General features: G+C 52.0%; 1 protein-coding gene across 1 annotated transcript in view; it reads right to left on the reverse strand.

The window, feature by feature from the left end:
• Nucleotides 1-18,689, reverse strand: part of LOC141220448 (dynein axonemal heavy chain 12-like) — a gene marked incomplete at its 5' end in the record, with an annotated part of 24,538 nt that continues 5,849 nt past the window's right edge. The window contains 7 exons of the mRNA XM_073666365.1: nt 1-72; nt 464-538; nt 629-817; nt 2,281-2,364; nt 2,877-3,017; nt 11,409-11,589; nt 11,689-11,798. Of these exons, the coding sequence (XP_073522466.1) occupies nt 1-72; nt 464-538; nt 629-817; nt 2,281-2,364; nt 2,877-3,017; nt 11,409-11,589; nt 11,689-11,798 (852 nt within the window). The remainder of the gene's footprint in view (nt 73-463; nt 539-628; nt 818-2,280; nt 2,365-2,876; nt 3,018-11,408; nt 11,590-11,688; nt 11,799-18,689) is intronic.

The following is an 18,689-nucleotide window of genomic DNA, read 5'->3' on the forward strand; positions in this document are numbered from 1 at the left end:
CTATCGCAATATGGTATCAACAAAAACATTGTCTCGTACCACAAAAAATAAGCTCTCAAACAGCTCCATCGACTAAAAAATGAAAACGTCACGGGTCTCGGAAAATGGTGACACAACCCAAAAAAATGTTTTTTCCCAAACCTCTAATTTTTTTTTTCACTACCAATCTAATAAAAAAACTGGACATGTTTGGTATCGGTGTAATCGTACTGAGGAGTGAATCATATTGCTAAGTAATTTTACCACACAATGTACACCGTAAAAACAATTCCCAAAAAATAATGTCAGAATTGTGATATTTTCACAATTTCTCTCCACTTGGAATTATTTCCCCCATTTCCAGGAGCATAGGAAAGCACTGTCTATACCTGCAGGTGGATCAGCCACACTGTGTATGGGATCGGCAGATCTTCCACTTACCAGGATCCAGATACGAATGTTCTTATTATTCGGATCCTCTCACCACATCAAAAATCAGCATCTCCAATAATGGTGTGAGTGATATTACCACATTGCCATTGCTGGTTGTCACCAGATCCTATGAGGAAAGACATTAGGACACTGAGGGTAAATCTAGACTACAAACTTGCGCAATGCTCCTACAATTGAGAGGACACATGGCGCCCACCTTGCACTGCTTTCGGAGGAATCGAAGGGAAGGTTGGACGAGCCACTTAAAGGGTTCCTCTAGAAGAGCGAGGTGGTCCTTAGTCTTCAGTGCATCGGGAAGGGTGCTGAGCCAGGACCTCACCAGGGGCGCCCAGCCCAGTTGTTGGGGTTCCAGATAAATCATACCGCAGCGGCTAACAGTGGCGGGCTGGAGAGAGAGATATACTAAGTAGGGTTGCCCTAAGACACAAGCCCATCCAGTTATCTAATTATCTCGCTGGGTGGATGAAAAACAGTCTACAAAGTCGTTTCCAAGTGTCCTGACGTTTCCATCATCCATAGATTACATAGACATCCATTTATTTGAGTAGAAGCTATGTAACATTACATTTTCCCTACATTCAGTGCTGGTGTCAGGAACTGGATCCTCACCATTTAGATGATTGTTGTAGTAGCACCAGAATGAAAGGGACTGACAATCCCTTTAATTATAGCGACTAAAGTGAATGTAGAGATGACTGTCTGTAGCGTAACTAGAGTCCGATGGGCCCCCATTGCAACATTTGGACCCCCTGCATGTTGGTCAGATGTATGGGCCCTTGTAGTGTTCTAAATCCTATAAGGACATACGTGTTGCACCTCCTACCCCATTATGTAGTAATATCCCCCATATTGGGCTCCTTCCTGGTATATATGTCCCCTGTTCTGGCCCCATCCTGGTATATATATCCCCCATCCTAGTGTACATGTCCCTTATCCTGGGCCCCACCTTGATATATATATCCCCCATCCTGGTATATATGTCCCTTATCCTGGGCCCCACCTTGATACATATATCCCCCATCCTGGTATATTTTTCCCCCATTCTGGTATATATATCCCCCATCCTAGTATATATATCCCCCATCCTGGTATATATATCCCCCATCCTAGTATATATATTCCCCATCCTGGTATATATATATATCCCCATCCTAGTATATATATCCCCCATCCTGGTATATGTCCCCCATTCTGCCGTTGTACTTTAATGCATAGAAAAAAAATAAATGATTCTGCTCGCTTTTCCTCCGCTCCCCCGCTGTGCGCCATCCTCTTCTGAAGCCAGCATCTGACTTCAGAGTGCAAGCTTCGGGAGCATATGATGTCACTGTCATGCACCCTCAGTCACGTGCACGCCGACATCAGCTGCTGGCTTCTGATTGGCCGGCAGCGTGCATTGTCGTGCACAGACCCAACGGGTCTCTGCGCCTCAATACACTTCGTCTGAATGTGCGTTCGGGGGTGCACATGCAGTTGAAGTTTGCGCTGATGTCGGCGGGCCCCTCACCTGCACAGGCCCAGTCGCGACCTCTGCAACCGCGATCATTACACCCCTGATGACTGTGTATGTAGGACTTCCAAATCGGTGAATGGAAGAGTTGCTCGTGCTGCCAAACTCTCCTTTCACAGCGGCACAAGATGGGGCCTCATATTCGAGAAAAGTTTGGGTGGGTGCCAGAGGAGAGACCCTCATCTATCAGACAATTATGGCCATTTTGTGGATATGCTTTAAAAGATGAGAATACCTCTAAAAGTCAACCCTATAACTAAATCTGATTAGTTAGCATTAGATCCCCCGATGTACAAGTATATGGGAACTCCTCTCTTATAGGATGAGTGAAAACCTACCGACGCCTGGGAAAGGTCCATTGTGTCAAAAATCAGACTCATCTGAGGTGACATCTGAATGATCTCCCCACTCATCAAGCAACGCTAAAAATAACAGGACATATTTAAAACAATATTAAATGTTGAACAAATGAATAATAACTTAATCCACGGAGTCTGATCAGTAACCTCATAAAGGATCATTGTAAGCTTTAGTGGAGAAAGTACAATCATTATGTGCACAAATTAATATCTGAAAAAAGTGCAAAAATCTAGTAGCTGATTTATAATTGGAAGATGATCCTGCAATGAATATCTTTTAAAGCGTCTCTCTCCACATACAATACATATGTCCTCTACTAAAGGCTTATTTCCATCTTCATGAATGGATATTGTCGGATAGTGTTAGGAAATACAAACAGTTTTTGCAATTTACTGCTAATTAAAGATATATAAAGATGCCATAAAATCTAATGTTTTCTATTCTCCATCATGGCTGTAGATATACATGGAGGATAACTTTTTGTATCACTTTTTGTTATGCTACATGGTGATGAAAACAGAAAAGGATATAAATAAAAAAAAAAAAGTTTTCACAAAGTAAAATAGAGAGTTACCTTTTTATTATCATCTAGGACGGTGTTCATACTTTCTATCCCTAGCGTATCAATAGGTCCATCAAAGATAACCCATTTTCTTTCCGGGGTCTCAGATAACGCAAACTCCCGGAAAGTATTAGCGACTATCCCATCGGTCCACTGCAAATGAAGAGAGGCATCAATAAAATTGCTCTTCCCATAAAATCCAGTACAATCCCACAATTGAATGGATTATTAAAGGGAATGCCTGGGATTATGATATTGATGATGCACATGTATTGACTACACGTGGCCCCTATTGAAGTGAACGTGGCGGCACCGGGAGAGACCGCAAGTAAGTGATTTGCATATACGCGGTCACATGCCAACTAGAAGTGCATGACCTCACTCAAAGCAAGTGTATTGAGTGAGGCCAGACACAGTCTATTCAGAATGTGGCTGGAATTATGCAAATTTATGCTAATTTCTGGCATAAATAATACAATTTGTTGCTTCTGTGGCACCCCAGGGGTCTGGTTTCCACAGTAACAGCAATGTTATGTCTGAGAGCAGGTGGGAGGTCTCTTGGTCAGGAATCCTATGCATGCCACACCTCCTGCCCAGTCCTGGGAGGGGAAGAACTTCCCCTATATAAACCTAGGGCTGAGGCAGGGTTAGTGAGTAGAGAAGAAGTAGAGACAGAGAAGCAGATATAGGAAAAGAACATCAGGAGCTCTGTGGGAGCAGTGCTACAAGGAGTCAGGGGCTGGCAGCTGCAGAGCTCGCCCTGACTGAGAAGCTATCACCGGACCCGGAGTCCGAGGCTGTGGGGACTAACTCCTATCCAGCAGCAGAAACCGACCGGCAGGGGATTTCAGGTCCTCTGGCCAAGAAACCCGAAGGCACGGTCACACGCGTGGGACCAGCACCGCCGTCGTGGAGCGGAAGCTACTAGAAGGCCCCGAGTCACCGGCCATACGGGTGAGCACCACACGGTACACTCAGGGACGTGGGCTACTTATACCCGCCTCTAGCAAGGTAGCCAGAAGAGTACAGTTAGTTTGGGAGGCCTACAACTCCGCCTGGCCAGGGGAGATCCCATCTGCTCAAGGACTGACCAGGCCCCAATCGCTAGCCAGTACTCCGGGAGGGTCTATCTTTGTCACCAGTAAAGACCCTGAACTACACCGTACCGTCTCCGAGTGGTTCCTGCTACCCCCATCATCCACGTCGGCTGCCCTGAGGCCATACCCCTCCCGTTGGGGGTGATACTATCACGCTGCACAATCCTACCACCGGCCTCAGCGGTCTGCCCTGCAGCGGCAGCTCCTTCGCTGCATTCAACGGGTGGCGTAGTCGTCCAACATCTACCGCTAATACAGCGCCACTTAGTCTGACTCCCTGGGCACGGACCGGGTCACCGCCACGAGACTACAACCCTCAACAGATCCGGCTCCGGGTAAGCTCCCGCGTGCGCAACGCTGCGCGACACAGGCCCAGGGGTGCGTCAACTTTTGGCGTAGTCGGCAGGATTTCGTGCCCGCAACCACCGGGTACTGCGTGCCTGAAAAAGACTGTTCAAACTTACCTGTGGTGAAGATTCCCGCCATCCGGCGCCATCTTCCGCTTCCTTCCCGCCATCGGTGGCGTTTTCCCGCCATTGGACGCCATCTTGAGGACACCGCGCGGGAAGAAGAGGGGCGTGGACTCCGAAAGCGCGCGAGAACTGAAGCCCCGCCTCACGTCCGGACGTTGCGTAAGGTCCTGGAAGGAGCCCAGCCGACGCCGACGTCACAGGAGTGCGACGGAAGGTCCTCAACCCTGACGATCCACTGCGGAGCCGCGGCCTACGAAAGAGGATCATCGCAAGGTAGGCCACGGTCCACTAGGGGGGAGAAGGATGTCGGATACGGAGGAGAGCTTCACCGCTTCAACCCCCGCCAGCGCCACCGCTGTTGCGGTCATGCCTTTCACCATGCCCTATATCCCGGGGGCAGCCTGGCTACCCCAGTACTCAGGGGAGTCACATACCCTGCATGACTTTAGAGAAAAGCTGGATAGCCTCTTCCAGGTGTATCCCCTCACAGAGGAGCAAAAAGTGAGCATCCTGGTGGCCCAATTAACCGGGGCAGCCCAAAGGGAGGTAAAGTCCTGGCCACCTGGGAGGAGGACTGTCGCAGAGATACTAACCCGGCTGAGGGACACCTTTGATACCCGCACCTCAGCCGAGATCAAGCTTAGATTCTACGGGTGCAAACAGCGGGCACATGATAGTATAAGGGACTATGCCCTGAACCTACAAGAGGCCCTGAGAGCCATTAAGCAGACCGACCCTGACGGCGTGGGAGACGAGGACAGGCTGTTGACTGAACAATTTATAGAGGGTTTATATTGCAATGCCCACCGAACCCAGTTGCGGGCAATGGCCTTACAGGACCCTCATCTGGGATTTGCACAGTTCAAGGACAGAGCCATCCGGGTGCTCCGAGAACCGGCACCAGGTGGCGTTGTGACCCACAGACGCCCCACTACCACTTACCACCAGGAGGCGGCGCCCTTGTCGGCAGGGCCTGTGGGAGCTGATGCGCAGGCTTTGAACAATGACCCGGCTCCAGACCTGCACCATCAGGTCCAAGAGCTAGCTAAAAGCGTTGCCGCGCTAACCCGAACTGTGCAGTCTTTACAGGTTTCCACTCCAGGGAAGATCCAGCTGGCATCCGGACCGGAGGACATCCCGTGGCGTCGACCAAGGAGGACCCCACCGGCCAGAGGAAGACCCAGCGACCGATACAACGAGGACGGACAACCCATCTGCCGCCGCTGCAATCAACCCGGACATATGGCAAGGTACTGTCCTTTAAACTGGCACAACCTGGGGTAGAGGGCCAACCCCCAGGAAAAAGATCATCAGGCCCATCGAACTGGCGCGACAAATATGTGGGAGGACGTCCAGTCTTGCCTGTGGTACTGGATGGCATCCCTATGAGTGCCCTACTGGACACCGGGTCACAGGTTACCACTATCCCGTACGTGCTCTTCAAGCAGTACTGGAATGACTCGGATATCACCCGCTACCCTGACGACGACTTGAGTATCATCGCCAGCAATGGTCAGCCCGTGCCACAGATTGGATTTAAAGAGGTGACCATTAAAATCGGTAGAGTCGAACTGGCGGCACAGGGACTGATCATTGTAGACATTGACAAACACGAGAGTCACCCAAAGATAACTCTAGGAACTAATGTAATTGAAAATTGTCTTGCAGAGGTGATTTTCCTTTTACAGCAGATTGCCAAGAACGCCAGCTCCGGCCAGCAGCGAGTGCTCCAGAAAGAGATCCGGGCACTGATGCGACGGCAACAGATAGAACTCTCCGGTGGTGAGATTGGTAGCGTAAGAATGTGTGACCCTTTCCCTATTGCCATGCCCCCGAAAAGTGAAATGATGATTTGGTGCCGGGCAGCTATTGGTCTGAGAGGTAGAGATTACCAGGCAATGGTAGAACCAGTTTACTCAGACAGTAGGCCCACCATTTTGACAGCACGGGGGGTGGTCAATGTACGCCATGGGAGGGTGCCCGTTCGCATAATAAATATCGGGAAGAGGGAAGTGTACCTGCCCCGGTATGCCACGCTAGCCAAATTGTATACCATCAATCAAAATTCCATACAGTCCGTAGAACCCTTGCCTCCATCTTCCCCGGAGGAAGGTAACGGCTCTAAGGAAACAATGGAGGACTGGTGTCAGCAACTACATTTGGGTACTGACTCCACTCCCTCACACCAGAAACAGGGAGTCTATCGGGTGGTTCAAGAGTACGAGAGAGTGTTTAGTAAACACCCGTTAGACTTCGGGCGAGTCAAGGGGGTAGAACACCACATCCCCACGGGAGACCATCTTCCCATAAAAGAGAGGTATCGACCCGTACCCCCTGCACACTACCAACACGCCAAGGGGATGCTTAGGGACATGAAGGAGGCTGGGGTGATCAGGGATAGCTGTAGCCCCTGGGCAGCTCCACTAGTCTTAGTCAAAAAGAAAGACAACACCATGAGGATGTGTGTAGATTACCGGAAAATCAACCGTATCACACACAAGGATGCGTACCCCTTACCAAGGATAGAGGAGTCTTTGGCTGCTTTAAGATCTGCTAACTTCTTCTCTACCTTGGATCTCACTAGCGGGTACTGGCAGGTTCCTGTAGCAGAGGCGGACCGGGAGAAGACCGCATTCACCACCCCGATGGGACTTAGCGAGTTTACCTGCATGCCGTTCGGACTCTGCAACGCACCGGGAACCTTCCAACGATTAATGGAGTGCTGTCTGGGCAACAGAAACTTCGAGACGGTCCTGTTGTACCTGGACGATGTCATCGTATATTCCAAGACTTATGAGGACCACCTGAAACACCTGGCGGAAGTGTTCGAAGCTCTGGCAAGCTACGGCTTAAAGGTAAAACCCTCCAAGTGTCACCTCCTGAAACCAAAGGTGCAGTACCTGGGACACGTGGTGAGTGCTGACGGAGTGGCTCCCGACCCTGATAAGATCACCACAATTAAGGAATGGCCAAGTCCCTCCAGTGTAAAGGAAGTGCGGCAGTTCCTCGGGTTGGTAGGCTATTACCGAAGATTCATCCCCGGTTTCACCAAAAAGGCAGCTCCTATGCAGGACCTCCTGATAGGCCAGTCCCGGAAGGCCAAGAACCAGAAGCCGCCCTTCAAATGGGAGAAGTTAGAAGAAGAGTCCTTCCGCCAGCTGAAGATGGCCCTCACGGGGGATGAAATCCTGGCGTACCCTGATTACAGCCAGCCCTTTATCCTCTACACCGACGCAAGTAACATCGGGCTAGGAGCCGTACTGTCCCAGATCCAGCAGGGGAAAGAACGAGTAATTGCTTACGCCAGCCGAAAACTGCGACCCACCGAAAGAAACCCTGAGAATTACAGCTCATTTAAGCTAGAGTTCCTGGCAGTGGTGTGGGCAGTCACCGAACGCTTTAAGCACTACCTCGCTTCTTCCCGGTTCACCGTGTACACGGATAACAACCCGTTGACACACCTGGACACGGCAAGACTCGGTGCCCTAGAGCAGAGATGGATGGCCCGTCTGTCCAACTACGAGTTCACAATCAAATACCGGGCAGGACGCTCCAATACCAACGCGGACGCCCTGTCCAGGATGCCAAACCTACCGGACGTAGGAGAAGATCCAGAGGGACTGGAAGAAGTCGAACTCCCCGCGTTCCACCGTCATGGGACTATCCAGTATTCCCATCGGGTAAGGAGTAAGCAAGCCGCTACGTTTAACCCCTTGCCTCACTACAACTTGGAGGAAATGCAAGACAGTGACCCTGCCGTCCGACTGGTGAAGGAGATGCTGACTCGGCCAGAGGCTCGCCTTGACCCAGACGCTCCAGAAGAAGCCAAGCAACTGTGGGCTGAGAAGAGTCGACTGTTCCTTTACAAGGGGAAGTTGTGCCGCAGAATGGTTAACTCCCGGACGCATGAACTAATCTGGCAAGTAGTGGTGCCACGAAGAGACGCAGCCATGGTGATGGAGGCATACCACGATGGGGCTGGACACTTCGGATGGAAGAAGCTGGAGTTCCTGCTGCGCGGGCGGTTCCACTGGGTAGGCATGAGGGGAACCATCGAGAGGTGGTGCAGAGACTGTGGCCCGTGCAACCTAAGAAGGAAGGACCGTGCCAGCCAGAAGACTCCCCTGCAGTCCATCGTCACCCGGCAGCCGTTGGAACTGGTAGCCTTGGATCATGTAAAACTGACCCCAAGCAGAAGTGGCTACGTCTACGCGTTAACCATTGTGGATCATTACTCCCGGTTCTTGGTTGTCGTCCCCGTTAAGGACTTAACGGCTCAAACAGCAGCTAGAGCCTTCCAGCAGCACTTCTGCCGTCCACACGGGTACCCGGACCAAGTGCTGACGGACCAGGGACCTGCCTTTGAAGCGGAGGTCTTCCAGGAATTCTGCAATCTGTATGGCTGCCGGAAGATAAGGACGACACCCTATCATCCGCAAACTAATGGACTTTGTGAGAAAATGAACCAGGTGGTAATGGATCTTCTGAAAACGTTGCCCCTGGAAGAACGCAGTCTGTGGCCTGAGAAGCTGCCCGATCTGGTGGACCTATACAACCACATCCCGGTAGGTTCCACCAACTGTACCCCGGCTTACCTAATGAGGGCGAGACCTGGTAAGTTACCTGTTGACCTGGAAATGGGAGTCCTGACACCCGAGGACACTTCACCAGAAGCAGACTGGGACACAGAGAGGCAGCAGCAGTACCGGAAAGTACAGGAGAGCGTGGAGTGAAGTCTCTGTCAGGCTAGGGAAAGACAAGAGAAAACTTACAACCAGTATGCTCCCGCTGTTCCCCTGGTACCCGGAGAGCAGGTCTTGAAGAGGAAAAGACGGCTCCACAAGTTAGACGACCAGTGGGAGAAGGACCCGTACACCGTACTGCCCTCAAGCCACGAGAACCCGAAAGTCTGTACCATCAGTAAAGACGGAGGGGAGACCATAGCCGTTGTATCCCGGGATCACCTGAAGAAGTGTGCTGAACAGCTACGGAACCCTGAAGAGGAACAAGAAGACCATCGACCCGTAGAGGAAAGGGAAGATATGGTTAGTACTGTGCTCGGAGACTTCCCTCGGTCTTGGACTCAAGTCAATGGTGCAGTTGTGGTACCCGCACTCACCTTCCTCCAACCAGCATCCCAAGCACCTACGGAGCAACAGGTAGAGCTGGAAGAACAGCGGTTCAGGAGGCGGAAGACCCCATACCAGCAGACCAGGAGGATCAACCCTCTGCTTATAGTGAGCCTGCCATGCCCCTAGTGAGCCAAAGGGCCCGTAGACAGCTGCCCAGTTTACCCTTGACAGCTCCTACACCCTGTAGTTCAGGGCCAGACAGTCAGCTCCGTAGGTCCACTAGGGCCACTAGAGGCCAGTTACCCGCACGTTGGAGGATTTGAAGTGTATAAATTGTTTTATTTGTGGTTACCTGTTTTTCTTGTTGCTTGTGTATAATTATGTGTTTCTAGTTATTTATAGGAGTCCTTGGTGGATTTACCGGGAATCCTTTGTACATGGTTGGAGCGTAACCTAGGAATGGACTAAAGACTGTTAAGGACTCGGGGCAGGACAGACCCCTACCTGGTTACGTCTCCCTGTTTTGGTGAAATGGACACCTTGCTTTTCTTCAAAAACTGCACCCGGTTGCGGACACGCCGTGACCATCTTTATGTGTTTTTCTTATTGTACTATTATTGTTTATACCTTGTTATGTTTTTCTAAAAAAAAAAAATATGTTTAGTCCCGGAGTACTAAATTTCACTAGGGGGGAATGTGGCACCCCAGGGGTCTGGTTTCCACAGTAACAGCAATGTTATGTCTGAGAGCAGGTGGGAGGTCTCTTGGTCAGGAATCCTATGCATGCCACACCTCCTGCCCAGTCCTGGGAGGGGAAGAACTTCCCCTATATAAACCTAGGGCTGAGGCAGGGTTAGTGAGTAGAGAAGAAGTAGAGACAGAGAAGCAGATATAGGAAAAGAACATCAGGAGCTCTGTGGGAGCAGTGCTACAAGGAGTCAGGGGCTGGCAGCTGCAGAGCTCGCCCTGACTGAGAAGCTATCACCGGACCCGGAGTCCGAGGCTGTGGGGACTAACTCCTATCCAGCAGCAGAAACCGACCGGCAGGGGATTTCAGGTCCTCTGGCCAAGAAACCCGAAGGCACGGTCACACGCGTGGGACCAGCACCGCCGTCGTGGAGCGGAAGCTACTAGAAGGCCCCAAGTCACCGGCCATACGGGTGAGCACCACACGGTACACTCAGGGATGTGGGCTACTTATACCCGCCTCTAGCAAGGTAGCCAGAAGAGTACAGTTAGTTTGGGAGGCCTACAACTCCGCCTGGCCAGGGGAGATCCCATCTGCTCAAGGACTGACCAGGCCCCAATCGCTAGCCAGTACTCCGGGAGGGTTTATCTTTGTCACCAGTAAAGACCCTGAACTACACCGTACCGTCTCCGAGTGGTTCCTGCTACCCCCATCATCCACGTCGGCTGCCCTGAGGCCATACCCCTCCCGTTGGGGGTGATACTATCACGCTGCACAATCCTACCACCGGCCTCAGCGGTCTGCCCTGCAGCGGCAGCTCCTTCGCTGCATTCAACGGGTGGCATAGTCGTCCAACATCTACCGCTAATACAGCGCCACTTAGTCTGACTCCCTGGGCACGGACCGGGTCACCGCCACGAGACTACAACCCTCAACAGATCCGGCTCCGGGTAAGCTCCCGCGTGCGCAACGCTGCGCGACACAGGCCCAGGGGTGCGTCACTTCCATGTCTGATGGGGAAAATAAAACAGTTTCCAATTTTTGTGCAAACAGGGGGTAAGCAATAATAAAATGATTGCCCGGCAATGTATGGCTGGGATCTATGTCTCTGAAGGAACCCCTTCTACCATGTCCATAAGCCATAAAAGGGGAGATTTTCCCATTTTCAGCAAAGATATTAGTATTATAAACAATAATTCCAATCATAGACGAACCTCATGTGACACTGGATCAAACTGCCCGAACAGCTGGCCCATGGTGATGGCTTTAGGGTTCACTGTCCGGTAAATCACTTTTTCTTCTTCGCACCCTCGCTCATTCATAAGAGACAGCGTATCAGCGAGGACGTGGAGGACCTTCGTTTTTCCAGAGAACGGCTCTCCAACCAACATAAAACTGCACGGGATAAACAAAACGCAGCATGGTCCATTGTATAAAATGGAAACCGCGAAGAATAAATCCCCCGTCCCATGGACTTCTGTAGTTCCAGCTTACCCGTGTCTGACAATCATCATCTCATACGTCTGGATCATGTCCTCCAGGAAGACCTTCTCGGGCTGGATGTTGTGTCCAGCACAGCTCTCCTGTGCGCATTCAAGGAAATCCTGAGCAAAAGGAAGGTAAAATATTTCATCAGTCTGTTTACAGTGGATCCAATTAGAGGTGGGAGAATACATTTCCAGGACCCAGATCAGTATTCTGTGGCCGCTGGACGGGACCCCTGAGAGCCGCCTCTTAGCTGCCGGCATCCCCGGCTCCTTTTCTGATTATATGGCCTGGTGTACATCATGCTGCAACCATAACATCATGCCAGGCCGGCTAATCTGAAGAAGAGCCGGGGGGCAGGAAGAAATAAGGTGGCTCTCAGGGGTCTCATTCAGTGCCCACTACTGACCTGATGTCACACACAGTGTAGGAAAGACAAAGTGCGACACAAAGGGATGAGGGGAAGGGAGCCCCGACACTAGGGAAAGGGGGAAATGGAGACCTCCTAGGCTGATCTGCAATCACCCTGTCTCCCCTACCGACTCTATATTGGTTCCTCACCAATTGCCGTACAGGAACCTATCCCTGTATTTCCTTAGCGTTTGGCCCTGGATAGGGAAGGGGGGGGGGTGAGCACTAGTCGATCCCCACTGACAACTAAAGACAGCAAGGGGAGACAGACACGGGGGAAGTAGCTTAGCTTGAGTCGACTTCAGAGAGATGGCACACACATCCTCTTAGCACCAGAGAGGAAGTAAGAACTGTACTTGCTCCAAGCCTTCACAAGGGGTCATGTGAATATCACTGGCACCTCTGTGTAGCAACCAGGAAGTATTTAAACACCCAGGCCTGATTGTCAATTAGAGCAGGAGGGAGGTAGCCGCTGGGTCCTACAGTGAGACCGCTAAGAAGATGTCTGTAATGCCAAACGAAGGGATCTCCTGCAACCAACTGCAGGGCGACTGCCACATCTGACGCACCCATGACACCTGGCCATTGGATCAGTCTCCTGCAAATTGATTCATTCATCTAAAAAAAAATGTCTCCATAATCTACAACTAAACTAGCGATAAATCACTCACAGATGTTTCAACCATTTTTTTTCTACATCAGATCATCTTGCATTGGAGGTATAAGTGAGCCCCCTTACCGCTGGTGCCCCTGTGCAGCTGCCCAGGTTGCACTAATGGGACCGGACGATGAGTGACAAGGTCATGTAACCCAATTCCAAAGCAGTGGATCAGGATCGGGTGATTTCAATGGGATTGGTCTACCATCTACTGTGTATGGGGGCCTCATGACAGATTATGTTGGGGGACATAAAAATCGGCCGGTTGGAATTTAATCACCCGATCCTTACTTTCTGACCGTGAAATTAGCAGCTGCCATAAGATTCTGGCAGCGACTCTGTCATAGAGAAAACAGGAGCGAGCATTCCTGAATATGGGGGAGCCGGGAAAGACGGAAGGAAGGAAGGAAGGGAGACACAGATCCATTACTAGTGGGTTGGTGGAGCCCCACAGGGATAGTTCACCTCAGATTTATAAAAAAGTGACGACCGGCCCCTCCAACTTAAGCTCCTCCTACTCCCATGTTCTCCAGTCCGTACACAAGCTAAGGAAGAGCAGACAACACCAGCAGAACAGTACAACCCATTCTGAAAAATTCAGAAATGTGAGAAAACAGGTTATGCAAATAACAGCAAAAAAACACACAGTCCTAGGTACAACTCACTGGACCTGACAACTGCGATGAGCTGGCGATGCTGGAAAAGAGCCCTAGTGCGCCAACCCCAGACCAGATGACCGCCATCAGGAAAGGGTCGCGCCGCATCTAGAAACAAAAAAATACTTCTGCCATGGGAGGGTGCTGTGTCTCCCTTCCTTCCTTCGCTGAAAAGGATTTTACAGGTAAGTTCTTACCAAAATCCATCTTTCAGCAGCAGAAGGGAAGGAAGGGAGACACAGATCCATTACTAGTGGGACGTCCCAAAGCAGTCCAAAATTCTAGGGTGGGAAATAGTGGCAGAATCTCCAACACCCCAACAACTTAGGTAAGTGCGCAACCAGCGCCGAATAAAAAATAAAATAAAATAAAGAGGTAACTTAAACCACCGCCGCCTGCAGGACCCTGCGTCCCAAGGCCGCATCGGCGGAAGCACTCACGTCCACTTTATAAAATTTAGTAAAGGTGTGAACGGAGCGCCAGGTAGCCGCCCGGCAGAGCTGCGCTGCCGAGGCCCCCTGACGAAAAGCCCATGACGAACCAACAGCCCTCGTGGAATGAGCTCGAACTTTAACCGGACAAGGCTCGCCCTTGAGCCGGTACGCTTCCAGGATAGCCGAACGTATCCACCGAGCTATAGTGTCCTTGGAAGCACGCTGACCACGTCGACGACCAGCAGGAATCACAAAAAGAGAGTCCAATTTCCGAAAACCTTGCATGATTGTAAGATAGAACTTCAATGCCCGCACCAAATCCAACGAGTGCAAGGCCCACTCCTTTGGACCCTTCGGCTTCAGACAGAGAGAAGGTAACACGACGTCCTGATTGACGTGGAAATGCGACACCACTTTAAGTAAAAAATCTCCACGGGTACGAAGCACCACACGATCCGGAAGAAATTCCAGAAAAGGTGGCGAGCAAGACAGTGCCGCCAACTCCGAAACCCTTCTCAAAGAGGTGACCGCTACCAGGAAGGCCACCTTCCAAGAAAGCAAGTAAAGCGTAGCCGAATCCATACGCTCAAAAGGCTCATGCTGAAGAGCTTCCAGGAATAGATTAAGCCGCCAAGGAGCCACAACCGCCTCCCGAGGCGGAAACTGACGAGCAACCCCATGAAAAAAAGAACGCACGTCCCTACGTGAAGCAATAGCCCTTCGAAAAAGCGCGGATAGTGCAGATACCTGACCTCGTAAGGTACCAACTGCTAGACCCTTGGCCAAACCATATTGCAGAAAAGCCAAGAAGTTGGGGATGGAAAAAACCCTCGGGTTCCTTGACGATCCAGAACACCAAGAATAAAAAGACTCCCAAGTTCTGTGATAAATCCTAGTCGTAGCTGGACCTCTGGCAGAAATAACCTCGGACGAAAAACCACGACGGTTCAAGATCTCGGTCTCAAGTGCCACGCCGTCAAACAAAGTGACTTCAGGTCCGGATGACGAATGGGCTCTTGGATTAACAGGTCCGGGCGAAGAGGCAGTGGAAACGGAGGCGCCGCCAGAAGAGACACCAGCGTCGAACACCACGTCCTCCGTGGCCAATCCGGCGCTACCAAAATTGCTGATACTCTTTCCAGTTTGATCCGCCGAATCACCAAAGGAAGTAAGGATACTGGCGGAAACACATAGATCAGCTCGAACTGGTCCCACGGGGCCACTAGAGCATCTACCGCCACAGCCTCCGGGTCCCTGTACCTGGACATGAATGTCGGAACCCTGGCGTTCAGCCTGGATGCCATCAAATCCACCTGAGGAGTCCCCCACCGGGAGCACAGCAGTGCAAACACTTCCGGATGAAGACTCCATTCTCCGGGATCCACCTGCTCGCGACTGAGGAAGTCCGCCGAGATATTCAGCACACCTGGGATATGAATCGCGGAGATGGCTGGAACCCTGGACTCGGCCCAAACCAGGATCCGAGAGACCTCCATCATGAGTCTGGAACTCCTCGTCCCGCCCTGATGGTTGATATACGCGACAGCCGTCGCATTGTCCGACTGAATCCGGACCGGCAGACCGCTCAAAAGGACCGTCCAATGTCGGAGGCAGAGAAAAATTGCTCTCAACTCCAGAATGTTGATCGGTAGAGACGACTCCTCTGACGACCAGACCCCCTGAACCCAGAGGTCGTTCCAAACCCCCCCCCAGCCAGTCAGGCTGGCATCGGTCGAAATCACCGACCACCTTGGGAGAAGAAAGGATTTCCCCAGGGATAGAGTTTCTGGACGTAACCACCATCCAAGAGACTCTCGCACCCTGCGGGAGATAACAACCGAGCGATCCAGTGAAGTCGGCGATCGATCCCAACTGGTCAGAATAAGATTTTGGAGATCCCGGGAATGAAATTGTGCAAACGGTACGGCTTCCATTGTCGCCACCATCAGACCCAGAAGGCGCATGCATTCCCGAAGGGACATTGCCATCGCCGACCTCATAGCCTGGACATGGCGACGAAGGTTCGTTTGTTTGTCCGGAGGCAGGGACACCACTGCCCGTACTGTGTCGAAATGCATCCCCAAGAACAGGATTGACTGCGTCGGTTTTAATGACGACTTCTTCCAATTGACCAGCCACCCGAAGTCCTCCAGGTGCTGGAGGGAGAGATCGCGAGCAGTCATCGCCTCCTCCGCTGTGGGCGACACAATCAACAGGTCGTCCAGGTTGGGTAGAATCATAACTCCTTGTTTTCGAAGAAGCGCCATGAGTGGCGCCAGAATCTTTGTAAAAACCCTGGGTGCCGAGGCCAACCCGAATGGTAGGGCCACAAACTGGTAATGGGCCTGACCTATGGCGAAACGCAGGAAACGCTGGTGAGCTCTGCCGATAGGGACATGCAAATAGGTGTCGCGGATGTCGATCGACACCAAGAAATCGTACTGCGACAGGGCCGCTACGACAGAGCGGAGAGACTCCATGCGGAATTTCCGGGTCCGGACATGCAGATTCAAATCTTTGAGATCCAGAATGGGGCGAAACTTGTCCTCCTTTTTGGTGACCACAAAAAGGTTGGAGTAAAACCCCCTTCCCCGGTCCTCTGGCGGAACCGGGACCACCACACCCTGCTGCAGAAGAGTGTCTACCTCCCGCAGCAGTGCTGCAGCCAGCTTGGGCTCGGACGGGGTGCGTGACTGACAAAACCTGTCAGGGGGACGAGAGTGAAACTCTATGAAATAGCCTGCCAACATAACTCGCGTCACCCAGGCATCTGAAATGTGGGACGCCCAAATCGACCCGAATTGTAGCAGACGACCTCCCACCCGAGAGCCCTCGAGCGGAATCCTGGCGTCAGTCCGCCTTAGCGGGCTTCTTGTCAACCTCCCGTTTGTCCTGACGGAAATGTTGCTTCCAGGAAATACGGGATTTCTGGGTGGACTTCTTACCGGAAGCCGAGGGACGACCCGATCCCCAAGAAGGCTGACCGAACCGCCCCCTGGTCCGAAAGGACCGACGACCACCACTGGCACTTGACCTGCCAGACGTGGAAGCCGCCGCCTTCCGCTGAGGCAAGGCAGCATCCTTAGCCTTGGCCTTAGCAATCAGCTCCGTGAGGTCCGAACCAAAAAGATGACCGCCTTTGTACGCTAGACTAAGCAAACCTTGTTTGGATACTGCGTCTCCAGTCCACTGTTTATGCCACAGTGCTCTCCTGACTGTGACGGCCGAAGATTGAGACCTGGACAGAATGGAAGTAGTATCCAGTACTGCGTCCCTGCCATAATGTGTCGCCTCTTCCAACAGCTGGAAAAGCCTTTCCACTTCCGACAGCGGAGTTCCATCCTGCCATGCCGTCCGCAGCTGGTCCAACCACCGCAGAGAAGCCTCACCGGCCCACATGGCCCCCAAGACTGCACGGAATCCATGACCCGCGGCCTCGTAGATGGACTTCGCCGCTAACTCCGTTCTTCTGTCCAGAGGCTCCTGAAGACTGGCCTTCCCTTTAACAGGAAGCAAGGAAGATTTGCTAAGCTGAGACAGAGGAAGGTCCACTTCAGGGGAGGGAACCCAATTAGCGATCGTCTCCGTGGCGCAGGGATACAAGGCATAAAAAAAACGCATCCCCTGGAAGCATTTATCCGGACACTGGCGTTCTTTCTCCACTGCCTCGTTAAGTTCATCATGCGCCGGTAATGTTGAACGAGCCCGACGCGACTCCTGATACAGCCGGGCCGACTTGCCAGGCTTTGTCAGCTCTTCAGACAGCTGTAACGCTTCCCGCATGGCTCCAATAAGAGCATCCACGCGGCCCGAAAGCGAAGCAGGACGACTCTGCCGATCCTCATCCTCAGAATCAGAGATTTCACCAACCGAGCTTGTTGGTGAATCTGGAGCCTCCGATGCACCGCACGGAGGAGACAGCGCCACCCTGTGGCGCTTCTTGCCTCGTGGTGTCGGTTGCGACTTAGCTGACACCCAATGACCCAGGAGGTTAGAAAGACTGTCAATGGAGCGGGTGAGAGCCTCCACTTTAACATCACTAAGGGTCGAACTTGACGCCGTCGAAGACCTGGGTGTATCAGAAATGCGAGACCGATCCTGAAACGGATCGGGAGAGAGGTCCGCGCCCCCTGGTCCCTGATCCGTCATGCCTCCCACATCAGATGCCAGCATGTTAGAATGAGTATGGTAACCTAGGGTGTGCGAAAATAGCTAACACAGCCTGCTTCCACAAAAAAAAAATTCCCCCCTTTTTTTTTTTTTTTTTTACTTTTAAGGCACTGAAGGGTTAAAACTCTCCTCTAGAGAGAGTTACCCCAGCCCTGCAGAGCAAAAGTTAACCTAACAAACTGGGGAGAAGCGCCCTCTGAAACAGAAGTGTGCACCCCCAGAAAGAGTTAACAGCCCTGTTGAGCAGACCCCTTCAGAAGGGGTTAATGCTGCTGACACGCTAAATACCTCACTGCCTTAAGAGGTCAGAGAAGTGAGAGTGTCCAGAAAAGCGGTAGCGGCAAATAGCACCTTGCCTGCCTTAGCAGGTCAGCCAAGGTGCTCTGCAATGGAAAGAACAAAAAGGGAGCCTCTGCCTACAGGCAGAAACGACTCACCAGTGCCGCGGTGACTGCTCCTTCTGAGCTGTGAGGGCGGTGAACGGGGAGCAGAGAGCCGGAGGTGCACGTGGAGGGAAGCCGGAAGGAGGGAGAGGGGCGGAGAGCTCAGCGCGCGCTAAGCCAGGAGCTTCCTGTCAGAACTACAATGACAGGAAGCCGAACGACGCGAAGCCCGGCCCCCCGAGCTCACTCACAGAGCCCGCGCTCAGAGAGAAAGCGTGCGCTCTCCTGAAGGCTTCCT

This window comes from Phyllobates terribilis, unplaced genomic scaffold (assembly GCF_046119375.1).
Source record: "Phyllobates terribilis strain yellow unplaced genomic scaffold, ASM4611937v1 Scaffold_296__1_contigs__length_2355070, whole genome shotgun sequence".
Taxonomy (NCBI): Eukaryota; Metazoa; Chordata; class Amphibia; order Anura; family Dendrobatidae; genus Phyllobates; species Phyllobates terribilis.